This window comes from Anastrepha ludens, chromosome 4, assembly GCF_028408465.1.
Source record: "Anastrepha ludens isolate Willacy chromosome 4, idAnaLude1.1, whole genome shotgun sequence".
In the NCBI taxonomy this organism is placed as follows: domain Eukaryota; kingdom Metazoa; phylum Arthropoda; class Insecta; order Diptera; family Tephritidae; genus Anastrepha; species Anastrepha ludens.
In genome coordinates this window covers 105,994,043-106,021,206 of record NC_071500.1, presented here as the reverse complement: position 1 = coordinate 106,021,206, position 27,164 = coordinate 105,994,043, and the positions used below count along the sequence as shown (strand labels likewise).

At 39.3% G+C, this 27,164-nt stretch overlaps 1 protein-coding gene across 2 annotated transcripts in view; it reads right to left on the bottom strand.

Moving 5' to 3' along the window:
- LOC128860456 (paired box protein Pax-3-like) overlaps positions 1–27,164 on the bottom strand; it is a 60,970-nt gene that overhangs the window by 12,125 nt on the left and 21,681 nt on the right. For both annotated transcript variants that reach the window (XM_054097995.1, XM_054097996.1), the window contains exons 2-3: positions 26,163–26,381; positions 2,299–2,439 (exon numbers count right to left, since the gene is read on the bottom strand). In XM_054097995.1, the coding sequence (XP_053953970.1) occupies positions 2,299–2,439; positions 26,163–26,381 (360 nt within the window). The remainder of the gene's footprint in view (positions 1–2,298; positions 2,440–26,162; positions 26,382–27,164) is intronic.

The window sequence follows — 27,164 nt, the reverse complement described above, 5'->3', positions numbered from 1 at the left end:
GTTTGTCTTGTGGAGCCTTTTAAAAGGTGTGAATGAGTGTGTGCTCAATTTTAAGGCGAAGAAATATTTTGACTTTGCTGCCAATGGCAAATTGTGCCTGAGCGATTAAGTTCTGCAGCTCGCACGATCTTTTCGTTTGGGTCCAGGCCTAAAGCCTCGCTGATAAGGTCCAAGGCGCCTACACCCTGTTTGGATGTTTGGCCGAACTCCTCCTCCTATTTGTGGTGTATGTGTTGATGTTGTTCCACAAATGGAGGGACCTACAGTTTCTAGCCGACTCCGAGCGGCAGAAATTTTTATGAGGAGCTTTTTTTAATGGCAGAAATACACTCGGAGGATTGCCATTGACTGCCGAGGGGCGACCGTTATTAGAAACAACTTTTTTTTAATTTTGGAGTTACGCCGAGATTCGAACCTACGTTCTCTCTGTGAATTCCGAATGGTAGTCACGCACCAACCCCTTCGGCTACGGCAGCCGCCAACATACCATACGTAGTTGTCACTATTTAGGAGGTTTGTGTTCCCTCCATAATTCAAGCACGCTCTGGATGTCAGTACCAGATCGCCGTTTTTGTTCTTACAGGAATCGTCCCGGTCTTGAAACCTTCTGTAAGGCGCTGAACTCTCTGGTAAAATTTTCGGTCGTTTTTCCTGTTGGCCAGCATCTCAAGTTCCTCACACTTGTATTTCGGCCCTGGTTTCTTCATTATGTTGATACGTCTCTCTGCCGTTTTCAGCTCCGGGTAGCGATTCCACATGCTACATAGGTTTGGTAAATTTTGTCTAAATGGATCCAAAACCCGCAGCTTTTAGTGTTTTGTGTCAAACTGACTCAGTTAAAATCTCTAAGGCGCTCATAAGGTAATCAATAATGAGATTAATACAACGCAAGCAAACAATTTTTACTGCTTAATTTTTTGTTAATCAGCTGGATGTTGCATAAAAGTTCTACAATTTATTTACAGGAAGTAAGAATAGTAGCAACAGTAGTTGTTGCATTTAGTTGCAATGACATTTCGGATGCGTATGCTGCTACACGCCGCAACTCAGAGTCCAATACCTCGTTTAATTACAATCAAACAGAAGGAGACTATAAGAATAAGGATAAGAAGTAGAAGAAGAAGAGGAAGCAGTAATACTAGGTAGTGCGGTGTGACACTCAAGTAGAGTCCACGACAAGACAACAATTTGATGTGAGCGATCGATATCAAAACCAATTTGAATGCAGTGACTGACTAAATGTCAAGTTCGAATACGCATGCGAAGAACCACTGCAATTGAAAGGTAAGAGTGCACTACCGCATTAATGGAGAGGACTTTGTAATTTGTTGCGATGATCTTTTCACTACAGCCATGATGTTGCTGCTGCCACTACTGCTGTTGTTGGGCCATGTAGGCCGCGACTGTGACAGCTGCAGAGAAAAAAGAAAAAATTAAAAAGGGTAGGAAAAAGTAAAACCGAAAAGCAAGCAGGTCAGTGGCGAACACGTTGAGCCCCGTTAAATCGCATTTACATATCACTCTTTCCGCAGACGAACGCGTGTCGGTTTGTTGAAGCTTCTTCCGCGCTATTTAGAATTTCGCTTTGTCCAGTGCGGCGCTACGCTGATGGCATTGCGTTCGCGTTCGCGGTCGCATTCGCGTCTGCGCCTGATTACGATGCTATGGCGTCCGGATGCTAATAAATTAGACTATCGATAAATCTGCGGAGTGCAACAATACATTACATTTTGTGTCCTAAGTACTTAATGTGAGAGAAATGTGAAGGAAGCATTTATTTGGCTGCGGTGGCGCACAGACCATAAATATATCAGAAGCTAAGGCCTCGACCACCAGCGAGATGCAGAAGACGAGGGCGAATGGACAATTGCGTTGGCCAGCTCGACGAGTGCGTAATTCAGCAAAAGCGTATGCGTTATAGCACTCCTATATATGCATGTGTGTGTGTGTGTGAGTATGAGTTGTTTGCGTGTGTGTGGTGCTTCTGCAGTCGCGATTCATTTGCAATTTGTTTGGCCAATCATTTTGGTCGCAATTCTTCTTCTGGGGGGTTGACGGCATCACTTAATGAGGCAAAAGCATCAACCGGCAGCTAAACGCGAAGCATTCGGTCAATCGACTAGTTGCTGGCTTAGTAGCAGGCTGGCAGCCAGGTAGGCAATCATTCAGTCATTGGTTGTGCAGTGAGCACCCACCGACACGATTTTGTTGTTGTTGTAAGTGTGTATTTGTTGTAACATGTGTATTAACATGTGTATAAATATTTGTTAGTATTCGTGCATTTGGTTGTGTACCCACCTTCTGATATCAGCCTCTCGCGTATTTCCCACGCAAATATTGTCGGATTATCGCGTTTGTACTGCTCGATTTTTGAAACGACAGCGGGCGTAGCAACTTTCGGCTTTGATCCGCCGATTAAGCCAGGTGGCCTCAATGTACCTGCAATTAATGAAATTAAGTCGATATGAACATGAATAATCACACAATACTGATCGATAGCATGAAGGATATAAGGGAAATTTATGTATACACTTGTACGTGTATGTAGATCGGATTAAATTCTTATCATTGAGTAGCAATGCTATCAAAGTTTAATTGAATTATTCGAAGTTTACTAATTTAAGTTCTGATAAGATTTGTGTCATTTGTGGAAGGACATCAAGACGCGCACCACAAATAAGAAGAGGTGCTCGGCCAAACATCCAAAAAGGGTGTAAGTGCCAATTATAAAAAAATAGTACTGTGGGTACAAAATAAGGTGAATTTGGTTGTAAAATGAAAAATCTTATTTATTCTTGTAAATCAATTTCATCCCCTTCAAAATAATCCCCTCTCGATTTTTCCGATCCCCGAAACATGCCAAATAGTCCATTTCCGGTATAGCCATCGGCACCTTCTTTGATTCAGCTTTTATCTCCTCAATCGACTCGAAAAGCGTTCCCGGAGTGGTCTCTTGAGTTTTGGGAATAGCCAGAAGTCACATGGAGCCAAATCAGGCGAATACGGTGGTTGCGGAACGAAATGCGTGGAATTTTTGGCGAAATGGTCACGAAGAACGAGTGCAGTGTGAGACGGTGCATTATCGTGATGCAAAAACCAAGAGTTGTTGGCCCATAATTCTGGTCTTTTTATACGAATTGCTTTACGTAACCGACGCATAACGCTCAAATAATATTCCTTATTAACAGTTTGGCCAGGTGGAAGGAATTCATAGTGCACCACACCACGAAAATCGAAAAAGCTGTCATCATGACCTTTACTTTTGAACGACTTTGACGTGTTCTTTTCGGTCTGGCCTCGCCTTTAGCACGATATTCGCTTGATTGGTCGTTTGTTTCAGGGTCGTAAGCATAAATCCTAGTCTCATCTCCCGTAATGATGCATTTGAGCTTGTCCTGATAGTCTGAAAGCATTGCTTCACACACATCAACGCGACGACTTTTTTCCAAAAAATTGAGAGTTTTCGGTACCAAACGAGATTTGACTTTTCGTAGGCCCAAATGGTATTTCAAAATGGTTTTCACAGATCCTTCTGATATTCCGATCATATCAGTAAGGTCTTTAACAGTCAACCGACGATTTTTGAGCACTAACTCCTTCACTTTATTGACGTGTTGGTCATCTGTTGACGTCGATGGTCGTCCGGAGCGCTCCAAGTCATCAACACGTTCTCGACCCTCTTTGAAGTCTTTGTACCACTTATAAACATTTATCTGCCACATGGCCGAATCACCAAATGCCTTCTGCAACATGCTAAATGTTTCCGCAGCTGAAATTTCATTCCGCAAACAAAATTTGATGGCACTTCTCTGCTCAATCAAATCAGACATTGTATAAATCGAAAAATGCACTCTTGGTCGTTTGGTAAACACAAGCGTAAATATATTACTGATAATGACATTCACATGAAATTTGGCCAAGATGTTATTAACAGTGCTGCCAACTCATGAAAAAAATAACTAGAGCGAAATTTTAATCCCGCGAAGTTTGACAAATAAATTAACCTTACTTTTTGCCCGATTGTGTAAATAAATAAGATTTGTACCACTTAAGCGGATTAAATTCTAATTTAAACGTAGTGTCATCTCTGCCCTGTAGTGGAATTCACTAACATTTTAATGACATTCGCATGGTTATCATTCCTTAACCACAATTTTTACGATTTTGCTATTCGGTAGCCAGTTTCATAACAAAAATCGATAAGACAAAATCAGCTCTTTTGATTAACACGTCGATTATTTCAAAGTACCCAACAACAATTTTAGTGCGGTTAACACAAACGAGAAAAAAAAGAATTAGTGGTTTTAATTAAAAATAAAGTGGGACTCCAGTGATCTGGCTGACAACATTTACTTGTATGTCCGTATAATTCTATCATCATTATCGGAACTATGAGCCAAAGTATCTAAACTTAGTGACATGCCACGTAACGGTGGTGGATATGTCTTATATACTCTTCTTCTTCTTCATTCTTGCAGCTTCTGTAAGAGTCGAAGTGAGGTACGTTCAATCTTGAGCATATCGACCAGTGGCCTGTGATTAAAGCAACTAACACAACACAGAGAGCTTCTTCCTTCACCGATTGAGTAGCACCTTTGAGTACCTGAAGTCCCATTTTGGCCAAATTCTTTTCATAGAGTTTCATATCAGACTATCAACCCATCTCGTCTTGGCTGAAGTGACAATGCTACTTGTACTACACAGTTTATAGGTTGAGAGTGGCATACCTACAATCTTTATACGAAGAGGGAGGCAAGTGGTATGTCACTATGCGCTTATACCCATATCTAATGGATGCGGAAATAGTCTGCCATCTCCTTAAGAGATGCCCGATGCTTGCGAGACTTGGCTATCAGAATAAATATAGGCAACTCTAAAGGTAGTCACATGCTTACCAGACAACTACCTCATTAATGGCGAGCATTTCAGCCTGAAGTACGCTATGACCCGAAACGCTTACTCTTGGCTTCTTAACGTAGACACCAAAGCCAACTTTATCGTCAAGGTTTCAGTCATCAGTAAAGAACCGTAAGCATTTTTTTCCGACCAGGTATATTGCCAATACGCTCACGTATAGCTGGAATTTTAGTACTACATAAATAATCTGTTAAAATATGATTCATTCAAACAATAGTGAACAGGATTAGTTGGACTCAGACCGAGTGTTGTGGCCGAGTGTCCAAAATCTAAATTGCACCATTATTTTGCGGCAAGCCGTATATTCAGATCATTAGAGGATGTGCTAAGAGAGCCGCTGATACATATGCTATGCTTGCTTGTGTAAGATGTCACTCATCGCACTTCATTGACCCATATACTCTTAAGATATTATACTCTGCATTTGTTCGTTCCAAATTAGATTATTAGACTATGCTGCTTTATTACTCCTCCTAAATATTTGTGTTGTGCGTCTTGATGTTGGGAGGGACCTATAGTTTCAAGCCGACTCCGAACGGCAAATATTTTTATGAGGAGCTTTTCCATGGCAGAAATACACTCGGAGGTTTTCCATTGTCTGCCGAGGCGCGACCGCTATTAGAAAATTGTTTTATATCCTTTGATGTTTCATGCACGGAGATACAAACCAATGCATTTCCGAATAGTAGTCACGCACCAACCTATTCATTGGCCGGCTTCCTATGTCATTAGTATGTAGTTTTATAATTCAAACTTAATTCCCTAAGTAATTTTTATTAAGAAACCCAACTAATGATTCTGTTAAACCTTACTTACGCAATACAATAAAAAAATTAGTACTTTCATCCTCATACGAATAATTTTTATACATTAGTTAAACTTTTTTTTTTAAATCGATTTCCTATATATTTTTCACATTTTAGGTCGAAAATTTTCAAAAACACAATTTATTTTACTTATTTTATAACTTTAAATATCTGAAAAAGTTTAATTTCATATCCCACTTATTTTGACCGACTTACGGATCCTCAATATAAAGGGTGGTTAAGTTTTAAAGGCCGATATTGAATGTAATCTACACCTAAACGTCAAGTTTTTTACTGCTTTTAATTTAACACTTTTCAATTTCAAACTAATTCAATTTGAACCATAGAAAGATACACAATCGAAAAACGCGTTAAAGTTATTCAGGCTTATTATGAAAACAGGGGGTTCAAATCAAAATGCATATCGCGCACACCGTGAAGAAAATCATCTTCAGTGATGAGGCACATTTTCACCTCAGTGGATTCGTCAATAAGCAGAATTGCCGCATTTGGGCGAATGATAATCCAAGAGTGATTGCCGAAAAACCAATGCACCCACGAAGAGTGACTGTTTGGTGCGGTTTATGGGCCGGCGGCATCATTGCCTTTCAGGCAGTTGCTGTGAATAGCGTTCGCTATCGTGAGATGATAACGAACTTTTTATGGTCCGAATTGGAAGATATGGATGTGGACGATATGTGGTTTCAACAGTACGGTGCCACTTGTCACACAGCTAACGAAACAATGGCTTTTTTGCGCGAAAAATTTGATGGCCGACGTCGCGGCGATGCCAATTGGCTGATGATTTGACACCGTTGGACTTCTTTCTTTGAGGTTATTTGAAAGAAAAGGTGTATGTCGATAAGCCAGCAACAATTTAAGAGCTAAAGGATGAGATCGTCCCCTTAGTATTAAAATAGCCTATACATTTTTTGATGTTTTGAGAAAATGAATTTCAAACTTTTTGTCGAAAGTAGCTCTCACTCAAATCTCGTTATGTCTGTAAGTATTTATTATTTTTTGACTGACGTTTTGACCCACTTTGTGGAACTAGAATTTGACCAAATTTTGACCACATATAAAATCGACGATGGAGAATCCAAAAATTCAATAAAAAAATAATAGCCTATGAGCACATAGGCTATTGTTATACTAAGGGGACGAGATAGTTCGGCACATTAACGCCATAGAACTTCAATTATGCCTCAGCGTCATCGAAAATTTGGACCATAGGATGGAGGTGTGCCGCCGAGGCCGCGGCGGCTATTTGGCCAATATTTTGTTCCATACGTAATTGAACCATACCAATATTACCATAGTAAAGAGAAATGACAATAATTTCTTAAAAAAATTGTATTTCATTTAAAATCAACACCGGCCCTAGCAACTTAACCACCCTTTATTGGAAATGTGTATGATACAATTTTTCTTTTTTAATCCTAAACCAATATTTGGGAATATTTCAAAAATTACATCACAAAAAAGTGTATTTTCGGCTGCATCGACCGATTTTATACAGAAATTGGATGGGACGATCCTTCGGTCTGTTTTGACTGTAAACCGTAATTAAACATTCAAATAATTTCATCGTTCAGGATAAATCTTAGGCTCAGTATTCGGTAATTGATTTTTGATAAATCCAAATATCCAAATCAAAATTTATACTAATTAATATTTTGAACAATCGTGCCTATAAGCCTATTAAACCAAAAACTATATGACCTACATGTGATGCCATATAGGTATATCGCCTTTTCGAAAGCGTTCGATACAGTCAACCATAAAACCCTACTTAAAAAGCTGTACGCTGTATGCTGGTTTTCACCCCAGCTCACCTAAGTGGTTTGCATCTCATCTCACTGATAGAACTCAATTCGTTCGTATAAACAATATATTATAAAATCTGCTGCCAATTACCTCAGGTGCACCACACGGCAGCCATCTCGGGCCACTAGTGTTCTTAATCCTTGCTAATGATATTCCAGACGTTTTTGTGACATCGCGTTGTCTGATGTATGCAGATGAATTGAAAATTTACAGTCGTATAGAGGACGTAGCTGACTTCTTGAGACTTCAAGAGGACTTGACAAGTTTGATAGCTTGGTGTGATGATAACTTCTTGTCTTTTAATGCTGGTAAAAGCCAGCACTTGCTCTTCAGTAGACGCAGAGTTGCGATTGATTTCGATTACAAGTTGAGCACTCGCACCCTCACAAAAATGTATGACATTGAAAATGTCGTTTTCTAGACATATAAACTTTATGATTGCCAAATCTAGATCTATGCTCGGTGTTGTAGTAAGGGATTCGAAGAAGTTCCAGAATCTTTTTACGCTGAAGAATTTGTATTTTTCCATGTGAGATCAAAATTGAAATATTGCTGTATTATATGAGATGCTTTCAATATGGGTTCTACTTTAAGAATTGAGATGGCTCATAAACTTTTCACAAGATTTGCCGTTTATTCCCTTCGTTGGCGTTGCAGGTTGCCTACATATAAAAGTAGATGCCTTTTGTTAGCATTGCCAATGTCAACCTTGAAATTCAACGGAGAATCTCTTTTGCCAACAAGTGCTACTTTGGACTAAGTAGGCAATTGATTACTAAAGTCCTCTATCAACGAACAAAACTAACACTCTACAAGGCTTTTATCATGCTTGTTCTAACGTATGGTGCGGAAGCTTGAACGAGAGCAAGGGCATCTGATGAGGCGTCCTTGGAGTGTTGGAGAGAAAGATTCTGCGGAAGATTTTTGCATTTTTGTATGTTGGTGACGGCGAGTATCGTAGGCGGTGGAACAATGAGCGGTATGTACTTTACGACGACATAGTCATAGCGCAGTGTATAAAGATCCAGCGGCTTCGTTGGCTGGGTCATGTCGTCCGAATGGATACAAACGCTCCGGCTCTGAAAGTATTCGAGCGGTACCAGTTGGTGATAGCAGAGGAAGAGGAAGGCCTCATCTGCGTTGGAAATTTAGGTGGAGAAGGCGTTTTTTTAGCATTGCCATCATTAGAAATGCGAAGAATCATCAACAGAAGAATTACATTGGTAATGTTTATAAGGGACATAGCCACGAATCATACCAAATGCCACTTCTTATTGGAGCTAATACTTTTTAATTGCCCTACTCGTAACCTAAGACTCAGCAATATGCTCCATTTACCTTATTACAAGCCCAATTTTAGTCACAATGCCCGCTTAAAAGATTCATAAGGCAGTCTAACCAAATTTGCAAAATTTTGGATATATTCTCTAACTCACGAGAGGCTTTCAAGTCAGAACTCAGTCTGGAGATACACATTTTGAATCGTAACTAATGCATCTCACTGAGAAATAACTCATTTAATAGGACTATGAATAAGTTCGTGCGGTTTTACAACAGATGGCGTAACTTGATTATTATTCCATCGATCCACATTTCCAAACATTCATTGGAGAGCTACTGTCGTAAGGCACAAACGTCAGTATAAGTTTTTTATTTGAAGCGTAAACAACAATATTTTTACCACACTTGAAAATGTCGAATTTCGTGCCAAATAATGTGTTTTTGCGGGGAATTCTTCTTCATTATTTTAATATGAAGAAAAAAGCAGCCGAAAGTCATCGTATCTTGGTGGAAGTTTATGGTGAGCATGCTCTATCTGAGCGAACGTGCCAGAAGTGGTTTGCACGCTTTAAAAGTGGTGATTTTGGCTTGGAAGACGAAGAACGCGAGGGTGCGCCGCCAAAGTTCATGGATACCGAATTGGAGGAATTGCTCGATCAAGATCCGGCTCAAACGCAAGAAGAGGTTGCAAAAACTTTGGGAGTTGATCAATCAACCATTTCCAAACGTTTAAAAGCCATGGGAATGATCCGAAAGGTAGGCCATTGGGTGCCGTATGAATTGAAGCCAAGAGACGTTGAACGCCGTTTTATGGCATGCGAACAACTGCTTCAACGGCACAAAAGAAAGGGTTTTTTGCATCGAATTGTGACTGGCGATGAAAAGTGGGTCCATTACGACAATCCAAAACGTCGGGCAACGTATGGATACCCTGGCCATGCTTCAACATCGACGTCGGCGCAGAATATTCATGGCCTGAAGGTTATGCTGTGTATCTGGTGGGACCAGCTGGGTGTTGTGTATTATGAGCTACTGAAACCGAATGAAACGATTACGGGGGATGTCTACCGACGACAATTGATGCGTTTGAGCCGAGCACTGCGAGAAAAACGGCCGCAATACGCCGATAGACACGACAAAGTTATTTTGCAACATGACAATGCTCGGCCACATGTTGCACAAGTGGTCAAAACATACTTAGAAACGCTCAAATGGGATGTCCTACCCCACCCGCCGTATAGTCCAGACCTTGCGCCATCCGATTACTATCTCTTCCGATCGATGCAACATGGCCTGGCTGACCAGCACTTCCGTAATTACGATGAAGTCAAAAAATGGATCGATTCGTGGATTGCGGCAAAACCGACCGAATTTTTCACAAAGGGAATCCGTGAATTGCCAGAAAGATGGGAAAAAGTAGTAGTAAGCGATGGACAATATTTTGAATATTAAATTTGTAACCATTTTACGTCAATAAAGTTTCAAATTTCGAAAAAAAACCGCACGAACTTATGCATAGTCCTATTAATATATTTAAGCTTTAATATTTGTAATCTGTTTGAGTTGAGCTTTAATTGGTGAGAGAATGAATAAATAAATAAATAGATGCGGTATGCAAATAGACCCACCCGCCTGTAAAAATGTATCAGTAACCGTATGGCGTGTGGGTGAGCTGTGTGGTTTCAGAGCTACTGTGCTGTGGTTAAGCTACTATATTAAGTATCAGATCATTGTAGTATATATGGGTATCGGCTTCAGTAGTTCAAGTCGAAGCTGCAGCGCAGTAGTTATTCGAATTAAAAATTATAATATAATATTTCCTGTGTTACTAAATTTGATAGTAAATCAGAAATTTGAATTTTGCTAGATTAATATGGGTTTCAGCAGCCAATTGGAGTTTTTTGTCCTTTTAAGGTAGATTTGTGGGTAACACTGATGACGACAAATACAATAAGGAACTCGAATAGTAAAGCCTGCTCTCGGTGGAAAAATATAATATGCCAGAAGGCACTTATATTTAGATATTGGTGCTGTTAAAGGGGGTAATAGATTGCTTGTTCATTTATTTTTTTTTTCTTGATAATATATATTTTTAAATGACAATTCTAAAAAGAACTAAATACTACTATAAAAAACATCTCTCTGCTCATATAATCGCTGCTAGTTGGGTGGAGACAAAGGCTCTCCGACAATTTCTGCCAGCCTTTATACAAGTATGTCTAATTTCGTTCCAGTTGGCGGTGTAAGATCTCTCAATTAGGATTGTGCGGATCCATGTTTGTCGTGGGCGTCCTCTGCGTCCCGCTCAATAATCTTTTTCCGATGTTAATGAAATTTTGCATTACTTGCACTTCAATCTAAGTTAAATGTACCTGCTTACTTATAAAAGTTTCTATAGTAAAAGAAGGTATGAGGGCATCAAATCTTTTCAACATTTTTTCAGATGGAGCCTGATGATATTTTTTCACGGGCCTTTTCGAAGATTTGCCAAATTGGGAGTCTAGCAGGGCTGAAACCACAATAATAAAATCCAATCAGTTCATTGAAAGCCTTACACATAATATAATCAACGACACCTTATATGCGACATTCAGAAGACTAATTTCCCGAATGTTGGCGTAGATTGAGGGATCACTATTTCTATGAATTAGGTGCACCATACTTAAATCTCAATCGATATGTAAGTATTCACTCAATCATGTTTTGCCTACAAGTTGAGGTATGAATCTTACCTCGCCACTATATTTGAATATCTCTGATGAGGCTTTCTGACCTTTAGCTGCGCCATTGTTATCCGTACTTCGTCATTGTCGTCTAGTGGAACGACAGTTCCGTTTTCTGCAATTGCGGGATCGCCGTCTTCATCTCCGCTGCGACTCCGACTGCTATAATCATTCAGTATCGAGGATGGCGAAGGTAGTGCTAAGTCGTCGACTTCGAAAACTGATGAAAATACCAATAAGGTGAAAGAAAAGTTGATCAATAACTGCAAATTATCCATCAGACTTGAACATTCTTTATGGATCCGCCCAGGACAAAGTAGCTAATGATTTGGATTGACGCCGTGTTGCTGCCACGTTGGTCCCAAAGAACTTGACCAAAGACATGATTTGCAAAGCCAAATCCGACCCAAAATTCAACAAACGCATCGATACTGGAGACAGGACGTGGGTTTATGAGTGCGACATGCAATTCGCACATCAGAGAGCTCCAAATGAACCAAGCTAAAAAAAAGCAACTTCATTTTCAGTCAAAAAAAAAAAAGCGTTCCTTATGATTTTTATTCAAAATACACCAAGTCTTGAAAAAGACCCATACAAGGAGAATCGACACACACCATCTTTTGTCGATTTTTTAGCTGCATTCGACAGTACGAAATGGAGTTGCCTATGTGGCGCGGTGAATGAATTTGGTATCCCCGCAAACTTATACGATTATGCAAAATGGCGCTGCTCAATACCGTCAGAATTTGGAAGGACCTCTATGAGCCCTTTGATACCAAACGATGTTTTAGACAGAGTGACTTTCTGTAGTGTGATTTCTTTAACTTGTTGCTGGAAAGCATCCTGCGAGCCACAGAACTTAATCGTTCAGGCACAACTTTTGTCCCCTATTGCCCCCCTTGGATTAGCCCCTGGACTAAGTAGAGAATTGAGTAGTAAAGTCCTCTCTCGGCGAACAAAACTAACACTCTACAAGGCTCTCATTATACCCGTCCTAGCTGTACGAAATTTGCGGTGACATAGACATAGCGTATCGAGTAAAGATCGGCTTCGTTGGTTTGGCCATGTCGCCCGAATGAATACAAGCGCTCTGGCTCTAAAAGTATTCGAGCGGTACCAGTTGGTGATAGCAGAGTAAGTGGAAGGCCTCCTCTGCGTAGGTAAGATCAGGTGGAGAAGGACTTGGCTTCCCTTGGTGTTTCCAACTAGCGTCAGTTAGCATGAGCAAGAAGTGACTGGCGCCTTTGTTAAACTCGGTCAAAATCGCGTAAGCGGTTATCACGCCAATTAAGAAGAAGAAGAATATGAGACGTTTAAGTGGTGAAATTTGATTTATTATTAAATTTTGTACAAAACGTGAAACTTTGCTATGGCTTTTGTATTTTCGTAAATAATAATTGAAATTATAAAATAAAGGAATAGTCAAAACTTGTCAATACGTAGTGTTCACTTTCTTTTGACGCTCACTGCGTATGTAAATAACAAAGTAGCCTAGGTTTATTGTTGAGCTTAGCCAGTTTCGGCTACCTAAATTTAGTCCAACGAATTGTATAATTGCAGAATTCGCCTTTATTTTGCACATTTGTGTTGCCCTTGTGTTTAGTAGTTTTTGCAATTTTATTATATTGCCCGTATTTATGTAGTAGATCCTCTCTTCTTTTGACCTTCGTTAATTAATTTATTGCCTGCAGCATTGCAGTGACCTTTTTGCTCATTTGGAACGTGATTTATTTTTGTAATGCAAATCGCTTTCGGCATACCAGAACAACAATGAAACGAACACTAATTTACCCACATTTTATTGTTTTTTATTATGTTGCTTGCTGCCGTGTACGTTTGCATGTGTGTATGTGTGTATGCAATGCCAATAGTAGAAATCCAATTACCAACTAATATGCGGTCGTAATGTTTTATTTTAACATATTTGTTGTGAATATTTACTGTTTTTATTTACTCTCTGTTTTCAGGTAATTTGTACAAACAACGAGCTGCTAACCAATTGACTCACACCTTTCATCGTCTCAATGACACATTTGAATAGATATTAACAATTTGTTTGCAAATGCTGTCTTGCCGCCGCCGCCAAAGCGACAATGGGTCAAAGTGCCGCCTGCCACCACAGCTTTAATATTTGCAGTGCAACCAATTTGATGCTTCTAAATAACTATAACAACTCCATGAGATCACAAGCTGCGCAAGCAGCCGTCAAGTTCAGCATCAACAAGTGTTGCCTCCTGCCATGCATCAGGGCATTTGCGCGCTTTGTTTACCTGCCTACCCGCCGTCCGTTCAACAAATGTAAGCTATCCGCTCGTTCAATCGTTCACTTGTCCGTACGTTTGCTGGGTAAATGATAACTCATCGGAAGCTGTTGACAGCCGATTATTTGTCTTTCAAATTACGTAAAAAACGACGTTAGTGGAGATGATAAAAAAAGTCAAAGTGCAAACATTGTCATTGCAATAGCCGCAATTGTCGCTGCCGTGTAATTGCGATATGCAAATGCGTACAAAAACAAAAGTAGCTAAGCCGTATGGGCATGACAAACGTTGTGTTAAAAGTGCACAGACAAATCGCCGCCGGAAGTTCTGTTTCGCACTAAATGCAAGTACTCGTATTTAGACAATAACCGCAGTACGTATGCACACACATACATGCATACATACATACTTACATACATGCACAAAAGTAGGTTCATACTATTCACTATCTGCTTATGACTTTAATCAGCAAAACATCTGGCAAAAAATAATTACGCGAATGACTACGGGCATTCTCATTCACTCGCTCGAAAGCCGCACACATTCATGCATCCATCCATTCACATTGCAAACAAGTGCGCTTGCGGCACTTACGGGGATTGCAACTGTTTGCGGTATGAGGTAGGTAGCAGCTGGTAATTAAAGTCAACAATTAGAAATCAGATTAAACGATTAAAATTATGTGAAATATGTATGTATGTATGTGCGGTTGCAAAATCACGCTGGGAAAAGGAATTGGAAATGTTTGTAAGGGCATATTCACTGGTTGATTGTATACAATTTGCAATCAAATTTTTTGCATATTATTCGAAGCTTTTGAAGTCAATTAAAATACATACGTATGCATGTATGCACGGTTATTTATACTCACAAATAACATTTGTTCGTGTATTTAAAAAATTCGGTAACCGCTAAATGTATTGAGTTGCAATTGGCACGCAGCAGATTCGTGAAACAGTGGGTTGTTTCTTATCAAATAATAAAAATCGCTTTCGGGCTAAAATTTACGAGTGACGAAATCTGCATGCGAATTACAAAATTTATAACAATTTCGCGACGAAAATTGTTTGCATCCATGATTTAGTTATTAATGGTTTGCTTATTAATGGTTTGCTCACTTGTGACATTAGAAATTCGACACTCTCGCGCAAAAGGTTGCATTCAAGAAGGTGAAGAAAGTGGAAAAAATTAAATCTATTTGGTAGCAAAAACGTGTTTTTTACTTAAATGAAATAACACAATTTATGAACACACATATCAGGTCAGTCCATAAGTTCGTGCGTTTTTTTATAGGTGTTTTAAAATTAATAAAAAAGATGTTTTAAGTATTAATTAATCAATAATATATTTTCCTTCATTATTTACAATGTCTTCCCAACGTTTAGGCAAATTTTTAATTCTCTGCTCAAAAAATTGTTTGTTCTTGGAGCCAAAATACGCTTCGATATCCCTTTTTATAGATTCTTTTGAGAAGTAGTTCTTGTTACTCATATGGGATTGAAGTCCACGGAAAAGGTGTTAATCACAAGGTGCAATATCTGGGGAGTATGGTGGATGTGGCATTAGCTCCCTTCCGAGCTCGTTCAGTTTGCCTTGCGGTATGAGGTCTTGCGTTGTCGTGGTGAAACAAAACTTTGCGTCTATTCGCTAAAGACGGTCGGTTTTTGTTAAGTGTCTCATTCAGGTTTGATAGCTGATGGGAATAATAATCAGCAATTATCGTCTGGTTTGGTTCCAGAAGTTCCTAATAAACAATACCGGACATATCCCACCAAATAGACAGGAGAATCTTCTTGGGTTGAAGGCCATCTCTAGGGGTCGGTTCTGGTGTTTCATCTTTATCTAACCATTGGCGTTTGTAGGATTATTGTAAAGGACCCATTTTTCATCACCAGTAACGATACGGTAAAAAAAATTTCATTTGCAAGCCGTTGCAGCAGCTGAGAATACACATTCACTCTCTGCTGAAGGTTGGCGACGGAATGTCTATTCGCAACCCATTTTCCCAGCTTTGAAACCTTTGTCATCTGAACCACGTGCCTGTGAACTGTTCCATGCGATGAATTTAACCTCTGAGCTATCATATCGGCTGTCAAATTTGGCTCAGCTTCCACGAGTTCGAGCAAGGCGTCGGAGTTAAAGACTTCAGGACGACCAGCACGCGGGGCATCCTCCACGTCGCAGTTACCACTTCGGAACTTTGAAAACCACTTTTGCGCAGTCCTTACACTCACGGTATCCTCTCCAAGAACAGTGTTTATTTCTGCAGCAGCAGTTGTTGCATTTTTACCACTTTTATAAAAAAAATATATATAGTAATATGCCTCTTATACGCGTTCGAATATTCCATTTTATTTTTTAACAACACGTGCTTCTATTCGCGATTAAAACCTCTTGTTGAATGCACAATATGTATATCAAAGAAAATATAAATAGTTCCGCTATATTTCGCGAATAATTTTTTGTATGCAAAAATCGTACAAAAGTGAAATTATGGGTCAAATACGCACGAACTTATGGACTGACCTAATATTTCATATAAACATGTTGGTTGGTTGATTAAAGTGGTGATTCTTCCAGAATCCAACTAGTGCTTCCGTACCATTTTGTTGTCACATCCTCGTTACAAACTTGTTTAACGGTTATTTAGAGCATGACTATATCCAGTCTGTGCGGTTTAAGAACCTTATTAGGTTGCCAGACAGTTGTTCGGGACTCTCGCATAGCGGTTGGCCCAGCGTTAGCATTCTGTTCTTCCATAGGGCAGTGCATTTACAGAGGAAATGGAAGATTGTTTCCTTTTTCTCCGGTTGTTTACAACTGAGACAGTATGTATTGTGAGGTATACCCTTTTTGGTTGCTTGTTCTCCGATAGACCGAAAGCCAGTTATGACTGCCGTTAGTCTCTAGGCGTCCCGTCGTTTCATGTTTATCAATGTCGACGATTGCTTGAGGTTGTATGTGGGCTATAACATTCTGCTGATTTTGCATTTCGTCTGGTCTTTCCATCAATCCGCGATTCGGAGGTATTTTAGGGAAATTATATTATTGATCAAACAATTTAAAGTTTATACTCATTGTCTAGGTGACATTTCACACTAAAAATATTATTTTGCTGTTTTTGATTTGTTGCATTCAGTTGTGAGTTAAAGTACTTTCACATACATATGCTGTAGTTGGCAATGAATCCACAAAATTTTTTTTTTTTTTTATTTATATAAGCTTATACAATGTAAATTTACATATGTACAACCTAAAAACATGCAGCGCTAGCATCAGAGGCTATCAGCTGACCGTTGAATGAATGATTTGTGTTAAATTCTTCTCAATAGGTCGCAATCTTTTAAAAAGTTATATATGGTTTTTATGTTTTCCTCAGTTGGGCTGGAAAGGAGGGAAATAGGATCCGTATTAGAGTAACATTCTCTTTTATCTCGAAGCATTGGGCAAAATTCTAATAGGTGGAGGACAGTTGCTGTGTCGTTGCAAAATGGACAGTTATTGGTTCTTATGCCACCAAGGAGGTGAGCATGCGTAACTATTGTGTGTCCTATCCGGAGACGTATGTATGGAGTGAGAAAGTTAGCTGGAATTGTTGCAGGATATACTGGTTTGATCCTTGCTGAGTTGACTATTGTATAATGATGATTATAAGAAATCCAATCGATGAAGAGTTTCGAGTGCCTCTTTTCATTGATGAGACGATATATATCAGATTTTGTAAAGAAGTTGAGTGTTAATGTGGGCGCGTTAGATGCATCTTTTGCTAATTCGTCTGCGTAAAAATTTCCTGTTATACCAGTATGGCTATGAACCCACATTAGCTTAATTTTCTTTTGATATAAAATAAGAAATTCTCTAATTGAATTGATGACAGTAGTTTGGTTATAGCAATTTTTTATAGCTTGAAAACATGATAAGCTGTCGGTACATATTACATACTTTCCAGAGTTTTTAGAAGCATGTAGAACAGCGTGGAAAATTGCGGTGGCCTCAGCAATAAATATAGAACAGAAAGGGAAAAGCAGCCCATAGGATATCGGCTTACCTTTCTCGCTAACGACAGCAAAAGACGTATTTGAGTTTTTAGAGCCGTCCGTGTAAAGAAATCTCCAACTATTATGTTTCAATTCGCTCGCGACTACTCGAAACTCAGCGATATAAATCGCATTAGGAGTGATGTTCTTAGGTAGGCGGACTAGATTGTCTATAAAAGATTCTTTAGGAATCAACCATGGTGGATGACAAAGTTTACGTAATTTAGGTGGTTTTAATGGCAAGTTATTTGTTTTAGCGAAAATCGCGCAAATGTATATAGCTGATTCAATTTTTGGCAATCGGATCCGTGATGACGATGAAAACAAAACTTTTCGTAGCATGTTGTTGGAACCAAGAATAATCCTAGGGTAGAGTTTCATAGTACTGTCTTCCATGTTATCCCTTAGTGAGGGAAGGCCAGATTCAGCTAATAAATTTTTTATAGGCGATGTTGGAAATGCACGAAGCGATCTTCTTATAGCTGAATGATAGGGTGCAGCAAGCATTTTGAGTGATGTCCATAAATTTCAATAGCGTAGTTTATTACTGAGAGTATTAAAGCGTTGACGACTTGAATTAATAGAGCTGGGCCAATAAGCGAGCGCTTACATGATAGGTACTTAACAATATTTGAGTTTTTAATAATTCTATTTCTTATATACTGACAGTGATCTTTAAATACATACTTACTATCTAGAACTAATCCAAGAAACTTAAGTGTAGGAGAACATGTAATATTAACATTATTAAATGAAATGGTTGGAAAATTACAATTTTGTTTTCTACAAATGTGGAATGATTTAGATTTAGAGTACGATATTGAAGCGCCTGACGAAAGGGACCAAGATGATAGCTGGGAAAGGAAATCTACAAAGGAAGATGATGTGGAATTCAGGTCGGAAGATTTGGAAAATAGGAGAAGGTCATCAGCATATAGCTGGTGACATATATTAGGAAAATTTGATAGAATAGAACTAATTTCGTCAAATGCTATGGTGAACAAAATAACTGATAACGGAGATCCCTGAGGAGTTCCGTTATCTAAGGGAAGTGTGGAAGAAGATGTATCAGAAATAAGAACTTTGATTTTACGTTTATAAAGGAAAGATTTTACGAAATTAAAAACACGGGGTCCTACCTTCCATTTAATTAATTGTCTTAGAACTACGTGTATGCCAACACGGTCAAAAGCATTTTCAAAATCAAGCGAGAGAAGGGAAACGTGGTTTTTGTTAGATAGAGCATCACAAATGAAGTGGTCAAGGTACAAAAGAGCATCGATTGTGCTTTGGCCTTTTTTAAAAGCAACCTGATTAGAGTGAATAAGCTTATTAAATTGGAGGAACCAGGAAAGCCTTGTAGCAACAATTTTTTCTAAGAGTTTACCTAGGCAAGGAAGAAGAGAAATAGGACGATAGCTGGTAACTTCGCAGGGAGATTTGCCCGGTTTTAAAATTGGAATGATGGCGCTGGTTTTCCAGACTTGAGGGATGATGGAGGTTTGAAAAATATTGTTGTAATGTTTAAGGAGTCTATTGAGGAGAAGAGGGGGTAGGTGTTTGATGATGGGATAGGAAATTTTATCTAAGCCAGGAGTTTTACCTTTCACAGAAGACAGGGCAAGATGGAGTTCAATTGAAGACAAATTAGAGTCGAGATATTTGGCTGAATGTGATAAGGGAGGAGGTAAGTAACTATGGGAGAGAATAGATTTCTTGTTAGAAGAGTATACAGGTGAGAAATTAGAGTCAGAGGAGATGTTAGAAAAATAAGTGGCGAACTCTAAGGCTATATCCTGAGGATATAGTAGAGTGCCTTGGGAGGAGTTGAGGGAGGGGATAGGAGAGGAAGTCAGGTTACCAGATAGTCTTTTTATGTTTCTCCAAATCATTTTGGGATCAGAAGAGGAGTTTATGCTGGAGGTGAGAGTCTGAAAAGATTTAATTTTTGCCAACTTAGCTTTTCTTCTAAAAATTGCATTCGCTTTTTTATATGCTACAAGATTTGATGGCGAGCGATTATATTTGAAATGATGCCAAGTTTGTTGTTTGTGAAGTCTAAGCGAGGAAAGTTCGTTATCCCACCAAGGAGGGTTTTTATTGCGGGGCTTAGGAGAGGTTTGTGGAATGGATTGGTTGGCTGCAGATCTTATAATTTTTTGAATCCTGGAAGTTTCTTGATTAATATTATTAGAAGGAAGTAGTTTATCTGAGTATTTCAAACAAAATCCTTCAAACTTAGGCCAGTCAGCTGAAGAGGTTTTGAAGAATATTCTAGGTTTACTAAAAGTTGAATTATGGTGGGAAATGTTAGCTTTGATAGGAAAATGATCGCTTCCATGAAGATCATCAATACGATGCCAATCAACTTTGGGGGAGAGTGAAGTAGAACAGAATGTAAGGTCAATATGAGTAAAAGTGGAATGAGTGGAAAAATGGGTAGTGGAACCATCGTTAAGTACAAAACAGTCGGAGCTAAGTAGAGCGTCTTCAATTGCGCGGCCTTTGGTATTAATTAAGGGAGAACCCCAAAGCGGACACCAGGCATTGAAATCACCAGCAAGTAAGAAAGGAGAGGAGGAGGGGGGGAGAAGGTTAAGGAAATCTGCTGAAGTAAATGTTTGCTGAGGCGGGGAATAGGCACAAATTAGAATAATTTTAAAGGGGGAGGAAATTCCAAGGGAAATGGACGAGATGTTAGAATGAGGTGTAGGGAGAATGTTATGAGGGATGTTTCTTCTAATCAGGATTGCGATACCTTGCTTGCTTGATGTGTTAGACGGAAGGTTATAAAAGTGACCAATGTACGGTTTTGGAGTATAAGCTGTTAAATTGTTTGCTATATGTGTTTCATTTAGTAATATAACAGAGGGGTTGTGTTCTTTAATTAATATTTCAAGTTCAAAGTAGTTATTTATGTAACCGTTAATGTTCCATTGAAGGGCTGTTAACATCATGAAGATAAAAGAAAAATAGTGTAAGGACTTATGTTTCCATGAGCGAGGGGATCTGTGCGGAGGGAACGGTAGATGGGGAAGGCGCAGAGGCGGGAGGCAAATTAATGTCAGGAGATGAAGAAAGGGAGAGAGGAGAGAAGGGAGGGGAAGGAGAGTTATTTAAGGAAGATACTGAGGGAGATGGAGTATAAGAGCAGTCTGTAGCGATTGTATGGATGTTGGTATTAGATAAGGTGTTATGGCTTGAAGTTTTAACTATAATATTGAGGTTGGAGTCATTTGAGGTTAGCTTGTTTTGATTTTTGGTGAAATTTGTATTTAAAGAATCGATGTTGCTGGTAGCAGTTACATTTGCGTAAGAAAATGGTGAAGAAGTAGTAGGAGTTTGAGTCTTATATAGACTGATGGCTTCTCTCATGGAGCATTTGTGAATAGTTTTAATTTTGAGTAATTCTTTAGATTGGACAAATTTTGGACAGTCATTAGAAGAAGAAGCATGTTCACCACCGCAATTAGCACATTTAACTCTAGTACAATCAGAGGGGGAGGAATGGTTAGAGGGAAGATTGCAGATCACGCAAGATGGGTTGTTGTTGCAGCGTTTGGTCGTGTGACCTAGCAACTGGCAATTTCTGCAGCGCATGGGATTAGGATAATAAGGACGGATATCTAGTGTTCGCCAGGCCACTTCAATACGACTAGGCAAAGTGTATTTATCAAATGTCAGTAATAAAGCGCCAGTAGGTGCCCGCGAGCCATTTTTTAATTTGGTGAATTTGTGAACTGCAGTAACGCCTTGATCTTTAAGACCATCAATTATTTCCTCATCGGCAAGTTGGCAAATGAATGGAGCATATATCGTCCCCTTTACTGAGTTAAGAGAGTCATGGAGTGAAAATACAACAGCACCAGCGCCAGGAAGATATGTAGTTGACAAAAATTTTTCGGCAATTTTTTGGCTTTTTACAAGTATTAGTAGACTACCATCTCGAAGAGCTGTGATTTTGTTAACGTCTTTACTAATAGTTTGAATACCTTTGAAGACAGCAAAACAAGATGTGGATGAGATCGGCTTAGTGTCATCCTGAGACTTTAAAACGAAATATTTAGGATCATCCTTCTTGGTTATAGGTAATTCCGGGAACACATCCAGAGTTGAGGTTATCGGTTTTTTCCTTTTGCTTTTGGGAGATGAGGATAAAGGTGCAAACCTATTATCCCCCAGCTTGCTGGCCCCGGGGGGATTTTGATGGAATATTACGTTTTTTTCAAAATAATTTGTAAGTTTTAAGTTTTAAATGAAATACAAAAAAAGTACGTGGAAAAAATTTTAAAAAGCAAACTTAGGTTGAGTAGCGCAGAACAGAAAGAAGCAAGTATAGAGCACAAACGAATTAAATGCGACCGTACGGTTTGACAGCTCGGTAGCGAATGATCCACAAAATTAATCTACCTGTTTACATATGGCAGACTATCAGAAAAAATGGCAATCAGCTGTCCAGACTGTTTTGAAAGGGTTTTCTCCATACAAATTGCTTTAGCGGAATATTTTGCAGTTTTTGGCTTGTTTAATTATCAACGATATGAAGAAAATACAAGGAGAAGGAATAGCTAATTTAATTGCCCAATTGGCTGCTAGTAATAAACAGTTGGAGGAAATACATACGTAAACGACGTTTACTGAGGTTTCAAAAAATTATGGCCGAAATACGCATGCGATATTACATTTTATAATAAGCAGGAATAGGCCAAACCGTCTATGGATACCCGTAAGAAATTAAGAGTATATCAGGTTTTTTTTATTAGTGAATATAATAATCAACGCGTGTCTGTGTATTGTAGGTGAGGCACAGCAAGTTCTGGGAGCTAGAGATTCCTTCCAGAACCGACGAGTTTTTAAGGAGTGCTTTCGGATTATGATTGGTCATGTAACGAAGTCATGTCCATTGCAAAAACTGATAAAAAAGCATCACTTTAGACAAATGTACCGCGATTGCTTTATATGCGCTTGATTCCTCAGCTCAATACAGGACGATCGGCAGACTGGATTTTTATTCAGCGGCCTGCGATAAGTTTGCTAAGTTTCTAGGCTTGATAAGTATTTTCCCATCAAATTTCTTACCCAAGAGAAAATTGATGAGTGTGTTAAGGGTTTTATTGACGGCTCGAAAATGATGGACGGAGTAGATTTATTGCGTAGTTTTTGGGACCAGGGAAACCATAGAGAGACTAGCCGCAGACACACGGTTACATATCTATTGGGTACCCGAATATAAGGGCATTGCAGGAAACGAAATTGTAGATGAGATTGCCAAAAGCGCCATACTGAAACCTTTAAATACGGTATACAATGACATCGCTACGGACATGAAAACACGGATATACAGGAGGTGGAATAATCTAGAGACTTGCAAAACCGCGAAAATTATGTGTACACAGAAGGTAGATGCGCCTGATTCGTACTTGTCCTGTCTAGAAAGAAAAGCAGAACTATCGTAGGTATACTGACAGGTCACAATTTGTTAGCGGCACACGCATACAAATGGCAATAACAAACAATGGTAGCTGCATATTTTGCAATGAACTAGAAGAGAGGGAAACTCTTGAACTCTTTCTATGTTCTTGCCCTGCATTAGCGAGAGGCCGAATGAAATGTTTAGGAGCTCTACAATACGAGAGGTTAGAATGTCTCTCGGGGTTAGAGCTTCAGATCTTACTTAGATTCAAAAAAAGTCGCCGGCTTATTACTAAGGACCAATAGGTCTATGTGATGGCTTTCAGCCAGCCCGGTAAACCTAACCTAAGGGATTTAGGAAAGTTGGATTTGCACAATGTTTGGGTGCTGTGGAAAGTGTGTACATTTTGACTAATGTTCAAAGACTTCAAATAAGTTTAATTAACTTCGGATGGTTGCCATATTGGAATTAGACTCTCAGCCAGTGATGCTGTAGACTATTATAACTATAAGCGTTGTTACTTAATGGTTTTACTAGCCCTTGTTGACCACAGGTGTTTATAAAGGGACATTTTTTAAGAGCTATAGGAAAGTTTTTCAAAAAAACACACGTAAAATTCAGAAAAATGCATGAAATTTTTATTTAAATCGATAGTACGGTCCATATAATTTAATGTTTGACGATTATTTCATGCACTGCGCTTCAAATGGTCCATCCGCTTAGTCCAATTTTGGCATACTCTTTCCAATATTTCGGCCGGTATCTCACATATAAATGCTTTAATGTTGTCTTGCGTTAATTGAAGAAGGCTTGTCTGAATAGACATGAGCTTTAACATAATCCCACAAAAAATAATCTAAAGGCGTTATATCGGACGATATGGGTGGCCAATTGACAGGTCCCGAACGTGAAATAAAATGTTCACCGAACACGCCTCTCAAAAAGTCCATTGTTACGCGTGCTGTGTGGCATGTGGCACCGTCTTGCTGAAACCACATGTCATACAAGTCAAGCTCTTGCATTTTGGGCAAAAAAAAGTAGGATATCATTTCACGGTAGCGCTCACCATTCACAGTTACGTTACGGTTCGCAGCATCTTTTAAGAAGTACGGTCCAATGATACTTCCAGCCCATAAGCCGCACCAAAGTCCGACCTTTTCTGGATACATTGGTAGCTCTTGCAATTCTCCTGGCTGATCTTCACTCCAAAATGGACAACTCTGCTTATTTACGTACCCATTGATCCAAAAATGAGCTTCGTCGCCGAACACAATTTTTTTATAAAAAAGTGGATCTTAAACTTTCTTAACAGAACACGTATTTTTATAATAAAATTCAATGATTTGCAAGCTTTGTTCCTTTGTAAGACGATTCATGGTTAAATTATAAACCGAATATAATAGCTAAAGAATCACCCGTTATTGTATTTCGTTTCAAAAAATTTGAAGGACTATGAATAAGTTCGTTACGGTTTTACAACAGATGGCGTAACTTGATTATTATTCCATCGATCCACATTTCCAAACATTCATTGGAGAGCTACTGTCGTAAGGCACAAACGTCAGTATAAGTTTTTTATTTGAAGCGTAAACAACAATATTTTTACCACACTTGAAAATGTCGAATTTCGTGCCAAATAATGTGTTTTTGCGGGGAATTCTTCTTCATTATTTTAATATGAAGAAAAAAGCAGCCGAAAGTCATCGTATCTTGGTGGAAGTTTATGGTGAGCATGCTCTATCTGAGCGAACGTACCAGAAGTGGTTTGCACGCTTTAAAAGTGGTGATTTTGGCTTGGAAGACGAAGAACGCGAGGGTGCGCCGCCAAAGTTCATGGATACCGAATTGGAGGAATTGCTCGATCAAGATCCGGCTCAAACGCAAGAAGAGGTTGCAAAAACTTTGGGAGTTGATCAATCAACCATTTCCAAACGTTTAAAAGCCATGGGAATGATCCGAAAGGTAGGCCATTGGGTGCCGTATGAATTGAAGCCAAGAGACGTTGAACGCCGTTTTATGGCATGCGAACAACTGCTTCAACGGCACAAAAGAAAGGGTTTTTTGCATCGAATTGTGACTGGCGATGAAAAGTGGGTCCATTACGACAATGCAAAACGTCGGGCAACGTATGGATACCCTGGCCATGCTTCAACATCGACGTCGGCGCAGAATATTCATGGCCTGAAGGTTATGCTGTGTATCTGGTGGGACCAGCTGGGTGTTGTGTATTATGAGCTACTGAAACCGAATGAAACGATTACGGGGGATGTCTACCGACGGCAATTGATGCGTTTGAGCCGAGCACTGCGAGAAAAACGGCCGCAATACGCCGATAGACACGACAAAGTTATTTTGCAACATGACAATGCTCGGCCACATGTTGCACAAGTGGTCAAAACATACTTAGAAACGCTCAAATGGGATGTCCTACCCCACCCGCCGTATAGTCCAGACCTTGCGCCATCCGATTACTATCTCTTCCGATCGATGCAACATGGCCTGGCTGACCAGCACTTCCGTAATTACGATGAAGTCAAAAAGTTGATCGATTCGTGGATTGCGGCAAAACCGACCGAATTTTTCACAAAGGGAATCCGTGAATTGCCAGAAAGATGGGAAAAAGTAGTAGTAAGCGATGGACAATATTTTGAATATTAAATTTGTAACCATTTTACGTCAATAAAGTTTCAAATTTCGAAAAAAAACCGCACGAACTTATTCATAGTCCTATTAAAAAAATTTATTTTCAAACTGATATACGTACATATACCACTTGCGAACATTATACCTTTATTTATCTAGAGTTTCATCGCTTGATGTAAATTTTAATTTAATGTAAATTTGTATTCTTAGTTGCATTTGATTTTAACACATCACTATTTTCGAATTCAACTCACCCAGTAACTTGGAGACCGCTCCTTGCTGCGTCAGCATATGTTGAGCCAAATCATAGCCACGCAAACCGAAGCGCGAGAGTTCCAAAAGACGGTGCTGTGACATCAGTGCGTTGAGCGTCGAATGTGGTGCAGGATGAGCATTTGCGAAAATGCCGCTTAAGCCTGAAGCGTTTGAAATGCCCGGCGGTATGGCAGCAGGAGGAGCTGCTGGTAGACCAACTGTTAAAAAGAAAGCAGATAGAAACCAAAGTAGAAAATTAGAAAGCTTTTATATAGAAAAACAAAAAATGATGAAACTGCAGTTGTGATTGCGATTAGAAAAAGAAAAAATATGTCACTGCGTTTGCAATTTGCTAAAGTGTGAAACCGCATAGGCCACCACAATCGTCGCGTTTTTTGTGGTTTGAACAAAAGTTTAATTTGCTTTTGTTTGGAATTTAAACGAGGCATCACACAGAAATTCCGCACATTGCGCGCCAACACCAACTCCAACAAATTTGTTCCATTGCACTGTCAACACAACTCCTTTGAAGTGGCTGCAGCAACAAAACAAAAGTAGTGAGTAACAAAAAACGAAAAATAAAAAACATGTGCAAAAGAGTTGAGTGGCGGCAAAGAGCAGACAAGCGATGCAGGCGACTTAAAGTAGGCATCATCATAAGTGTTGAAAATTGTTGTAGCCTGCATAGACGTTGACGAAACAAGCAACACAAAAACCAAAACAAAAAGAAATAATGAAATAAAAATAAAAATCGGACGCATCGCGCAAAATAATCGAAACGTGATCATGGCTTGACGAGCCGCTGGCGTGTCATATATGGGCATAATAGAGTGCTGGCCATCAGCTCGTCTCCATCATGGCATCATCATAATCGTCTGCCAATGTGCGCACGAGTCCCGGGTGGCAGCCGATAACGCAGTTGCCACCACCAATTTTGCCTCCGTTTTTTTTTTGCTATCTTTTTTTTTGTCTTAAATACACACATTACATAGAAGCTTTTG